This window comes from Tupaia chinensis, unplaced genomic scaffold, assembly GCF_000334495.1.
Source record: "Tupaia chinensis unplaced genomic scaffold, TupChi_1.0 Scaffold000673_1, whole genome shotgun sequence".
In the NCBI taxonomy this organism is placed as follows: Eukaryota; Metazoa; Chordata; class Mammalia; order Scandentia; family Tupaiidae; genus Tupaia; species Tupaia belangeri.
The window spans coordinates 1,198,396-1,203,710 of record NW_006160196.1 but is presented as its reverse complement, the minus strand read 5'-3'; the positions used below and the strand labels follow the sequence as shown (position 1 = coordinate 1,203,710).

The following is a 5,315-nucleotide window of genomic DNA, read 5'->3' as shown; positions in this document are numbered from 1 at the left end:
CGGCCCAAGGAGTCCGACTCCCCGGCCCCTCCCCTCAGCCGCAGGAGTCGGAGCCTCCTGCCCCTTCCTCCCTCGGATCCAAAAATCCGACCCCAGCCCCTTCCTCCCCAGCCCCTCCTTCCTTGGACTCAGGAATCCAGCCCCCAGCCCCCTATGCATTAGCCCCAGGAGTCTGGGTCTGAGATTCCTTTGCAGCTTTTTGCCAGTGAAGTGTCAATCCTGGGGCAGATTCCCACCCTCGGCTCTCGTCCACGCTTTCCCAGGAGCTCCATGACAGACATTAACCAGCTGGGCCCGGGCAGCGATAAGGCCCAAGGCCCAGAGACATGGGTGGGGGCGCTCCCACAGAGTCCTCTCTCCTGGAATTTCCTGGGTGGGGACTGGGGAGAGTCTTGTCCTGAGCTCAGACAAGAGAATCTCAAGGTATTATAGTCTCCCACGCAGACAGACAAAGGTGTGTTTGACGAGAAATGACCTGCTAAAAGACACAAGGGACAGTGACAGTGACCGATGGAGAGCGTGATGGGAGGGGAGGTACAGGAATGGAGAAAAGGCGGGCAGAGACCTGGGGGGGCAGAGACCTGGGGGGCAGAGACCTGGGGGAGCAGAGACCTGGGGGGTCAGAGACCTTGAAGAGGGAGGAAGACAGCCAGAGAGAAGCGGACACCCAGATGGAAAGAGGACAGACACCCCACGAGAAGGAGATAGACCCCCAAAGGGGAGGTCAGAGTCCCCGAGAAAGACCCTAAGAAAGACAGGGATGAGGCAGGAGCTGGAGTCCTGGGCCAGTGGTAGGCCTGGGACTTCACCCCCCCACGCCTCTGCCCTGGGACTCTGGCTCCCCTCCCCTGAGCTATTCTCAGAAGGAAAACTGACACTGCCTTGGGGGGTCATCCCGCACCCCCTCCCTCCCTTCGCTAAATATAGCATGGCAAGGTGGCAGGAGGGGTGTCCCCGGGCTAGGGTGCTCCCCGGCTCCTCATTCCAGCCAAGGCTGCTTGGTTGTTTATGGGAGGCGGGGAAGGGCCACTTCCCAGTCTCTGCCATTCAGGTCACCGCTCTGACCTCTCCACTTTCCCCATCCCTAAGCACCCAGCCGCCCCACCTCCTATGAGGGGACGCCAACTTCCGGTCCCTGATGGGGCAGTAGCAGTGAGTTTCGGTTTTCAAAGAAAACTAAGTCTCTGGCTCTCTCTCTCTGAGTCTCTGTCCCCTTCTCTCTGGGTCTCTGTCTCCCTCTTTCTTGGGGTCTCTATCTGCCTTTCTTTGGGCCACCGTTTTCCTCTTTTGGGGCGTCTGTGCTCCTCCTCTGGGCCACTGGCCTCCCTCTGGGTCTCTCTTCCCTGCAGAGCTGGTCCCCCTTCCGTGGGTCTCTGTCCCCACTCCTGAGTCTCCGACCCCCACCCCACCCCCCGCCCTCCCCTCTCTGGCCGTCAGGTTTCGGTCCTGTCTCCAGGCTTCGGTCCTCTCTGACCTGTCTCCCCCATCCCTGTGCTGGGTCTGCGCCTGCCAGACTGTCACTGTGGGGCCTCTCTCCCCTTCTGTCTCTGAAGTGGCTTCCCCAATGCCAGAGAAGTGGTTACGTTGTAGCTATTATCAAACCTTCCCACAACTGCTTTTATTCCCTCCTTGTACAAAAAGCGTGGGAGTAAAGCAGGGGTTTGCAGACTGAAGTCCTTAGCTGCATTCTGAACTTCCAAGGGGGCCTTGGAAAGAGGTGTGCACTCCACTGGGTTCCCCTCTGACCTCTCACCCTGGTCCCTCTGGGCACAGTGCACTTCAGGGCTCAGTAACAAAACACACCACCACTCGCGAAGGCTGAATGGGCTTTAATCAGTGAACCCCAGTAAAGTGCTCTGAGGGCCGCCTGGCCCGTAGGCAGCCCTCCTCCGAATGCCCCTTAGTGCCGAAAGACCTCTGAACCCTTCTGGCTGTGTGACCTTGGGTGACGGCCTCCCCAGTGACCCCCAGTTTCCTCCTCTGTAAGAAATGAGGCTACTGGACTTGGGGGACCCGTGCGTACAGGTAGGCTGACAGGGACGCGTGGAGTCAGGTGGCCGGCCACAAGTCCTGCCCCCCCCCATCCTGGCCCCCAAATGTGCTGCACACCTTGGGAGGCCTCTCCCCTGCTTTGAGACTCAGTTCGCCCTGAACCGGTGAGACCCCTCCCCCAGTGCATCTGGCGGCCTTGCTGAGCTGCCTGGTTTAGGATCGCTTTAGGATTCTGCGGAGAGACGCTTGCCTCTCTCAGGCTGGAGGCCCTCACCTTTTCTGCCTGTTTGGGGGTCCCACTCTCTAAAGCCCTGCGGGCTGATATGGGTGTCTGCTCCTCTCTCTGTGGGTCTTTGTCCACTCTTCTCTGTGTTTCCATCTCTTCCTCTTTCTGGGTCTCTGTCCCTTCCTTTTGGGGTCTGCCCCCTATCAATTCTGTACAGAGAACAGTTTCCCCCTCCACCCCCGCAGCTCACTCTCCGTGTCTGAGAGTAAAACTGCAGGGGAGGTCAGACAGACAGAGCTCTGGGCAGCCACAGGAAGCAGACCTGGGAATGGGAGTGTCCGCATCCCCCGAGTTCACCTGGAGCCCCTCAGGTTCAACGCCTGGATCTCTGCACGCGGAGCTCAGCCCTGTCCCCACAGCGAGCGACACGGGGCAGCCGGCTCAGCGCACCCCCAGAATCCACACCGCTGCACCTGCTCTTAACACCAGGCTCTTCCTGCTGCGCCCCGGGGTCTGTGTAGCACCGACACAGAACAGCCCCACGGCCCTGCAGTCGGCGCACCTACACCTACACCCGACTCCAGCCAACATTCCTGAGGACTCACACCGGGACGGCTCCGGGCCGCTCAGCCGCGTGGGACTCAATCATATGACCCGACTGACCTGGCCTCCCGAGACGCAGCCGGCCTCTGTTCCGACCCACCGTCACCTGCCATGACCCAGAAAGCTCACATTCTATCATTTGACTCACAAGTTCACAGAACCCAAAATAACATGGCCTCAGAAGGTTCTTCCAACCATGCCCGGTGACCACCTAACCTGACCCTGCACGCCGGTGCAGCTGGACAAGACTCAACCAGACTCCCAACCCAACCCAACAGGACCTGGGAAATTCACGAAATGACGTGACCCAGCCTACCGCAACGCTACTCCAAGAGGCCCCCGAGCTTCGACCGTCCGGTGCGATCTGAGCCACCAGTGTCCCCCGCACCATGGCAGAGCCCACTGCCGCTCGCTGCTACCTAAGGTACCCACGGGGCCCCCACCACTCCAGACACTCTCCCACTCGTCGCCACTTACCTAGGACTTCCCGAACCAATGTCTCCCACGGGCTCCCCTCCTCCCCCTCCCCCCTTCCCTCCGAGGAGGGTGTCCCTCACACTTCAGTGACCAGGTGTTTCCCCGGGGGGGCCCACAGTGGAGGTGGCAGTTCGGGCACCTCTCCATCCACCAACCCCCCGTTGGCCTTGCCCTCCACGGTGCCACAGGGCTGCGTGTCCACATGGCTGTACATGCCCGCCTCTTCGCCTTCTGTCTCGCGGTGGTAGAAGTAGCTGAAGTTGGAGACGATGACCGGCACGGGCAGGGAAATGGTGAGCACGCCAGCGATGGCGCATAGCGAGCCCACGATCTTGCCGCCCACAGTGACGGGCGCCATGTCTCCATAGCCCACCGTGGTCATGGTCACCACTGCCCACCAGAAGGACTCGGGGATGCTGGTAAAATGGGAGTCTGCCCGGTCAACTTCGGCAAAGTAGACTGCGCTGGAAAAGAGGACCACCCCGATGAAGAGGAAGAAGATGAGGAGCCCCAGCTCACGCATGGAGGCCCGGAGCGTCTGGCCCAAGATCTGCAGGCCCTTCGAGTGCCGCGACAGCTTGAAGATGCGGAAGACACGCACCAACCGGATGACCCGCAAGATGGCCAGCGACATGGCTGGTTGGCCTACCCCCCGCTGCCGGGCCAGCTCAGTGCCTAGTGCCACAAAATAGGGCAGGATGGCCACAAAATCGATGAGGTTCATCACGTTCTTGAAGAAGATGGCCTTGCTCGGGCAGGCCACCAGGCGCACGAGCAGCTCGAAGGAGAACCAGCAGATGCACAGCGTCTCCACCACAAAGAAGGGGTCGTCAAAGGGCAGGCGGGGCGGAGGTCCGGGCACGGGGCTGGAGCCATTCAGCCGAGCGGCCAGCTGCAGGGAGGAGAGGGCTCATGGGGGGTGGGCCAGGGCTGGGACCTGGGGACAGCCTTACTCTTTGTCAAAATCTCCCACTGCAACCTTCAACTTTGTCAAAATGCCTTCTGCAGACTGGTCGGTGGCCGCTGTCTCACGGCCCCCAGTGACCTGGCTGTGTTCCCATCTTTCCCAGGACTCCAGGGATTGTCCCCAGACTTCTGACTCTGCTCTCCTACTCGATGGGGGGCTGGAGAGGTGATCCCTGCCCTTTACTCTGAGGACTTCCCAAAAGATGCTTGAGAAGGTGCAGCCTTTTCCCTTCTCCAGCCCTGCTCCCACACGGACTTTCTAGATGGAGGGGTCCCTGGCCTGGTCCCATGTGCTGCGCCCTGCCTTTCCTTGAGCTCCCCAACCCAGACTAAAATGGTTAAAGACTGACTCTGAACGCCAAGCCCCCAGACTCCTCTTCTCACCGCGCTAACCCTGCCGTCCTTGTCCTTGGGCCTGATTCCTCGTCCGCAGCCCTCCGGCCCGGTCCCTCCACTCTGGCCCTCCTTTCCTTTGGTCACTGCCTGCCGCAGAGCTTGGATTCTGCATTCACCCCAGCGTCAATTTTCATGTTCCTGTCATCCTGCCCCCTGCAACCTGCGCCTGGGAGGGTGGGGGTCCTCACGTGCTTCAACCCAGCCTTCTGATGGGCAAGGCGGTACTGGGATCCTGGGCCCGGGCCGCCAGCCCAGCTTTTAGAGGTTCGGGATCCGGACAGGTCCCTAGGACCACACAGCCCCTTGCCCCGTCTTAGGATTGGCCAGGTCCTTTTGGTCCCGCCCACCTCCCGATAAACCCCGCCTCTCTCCGCCCAGGCCCCGCCCGCCCGGCCCCCGCCGCTCCCCGGGCCAGCGGCGGCCACCGCAGCCAGCCCGGAGGTGTCGCGGTCATCGCGGAAGTCGGGCAGTGTCTCGAGGCAGAAGACGACGATGGAAACGAGGATGACGAGCACTGAGACGACGGCGAGCACGCGCGCGGCCTGCGAGCTCTCGGGGAACTCGAAGAGCAGCCAGAGCTGGCGCGCGAAGGCGCGGCGGGGCAGGGGGCGCTCGGGCGGCACCGGGCAGCCCTCGTCCTCGCGCAGGCGCGCCA

The 5,315-nt window shown here is 61.5% G+C and overlaps 1 protein-coding gene across 1 annotated transcript; it reads right to left on the bottom strand.

The window, feature by feature from the left end:
* Nucleotides 1-3,373: 3,373 nt before the first annotated feature.
* Nucleotides 3,374-5,313, bottom strand: KCNA7 (potassium voltage-gated channel subfamily A member 7; the record flags this gene model as incomplete). The annotated part of the gene is made up of 2 exons (XM_006160225.2): nucleotides 3,374-4,191; nucleotides 5,069-5,313. Coding segments are annotated over 2 exons (1,062 nt in total), but the record flags the coding sequence as incomplete, so codon positions are not given.
* Nucleotides 5,314-5,315: the final 2 nt, after the last annotated feature.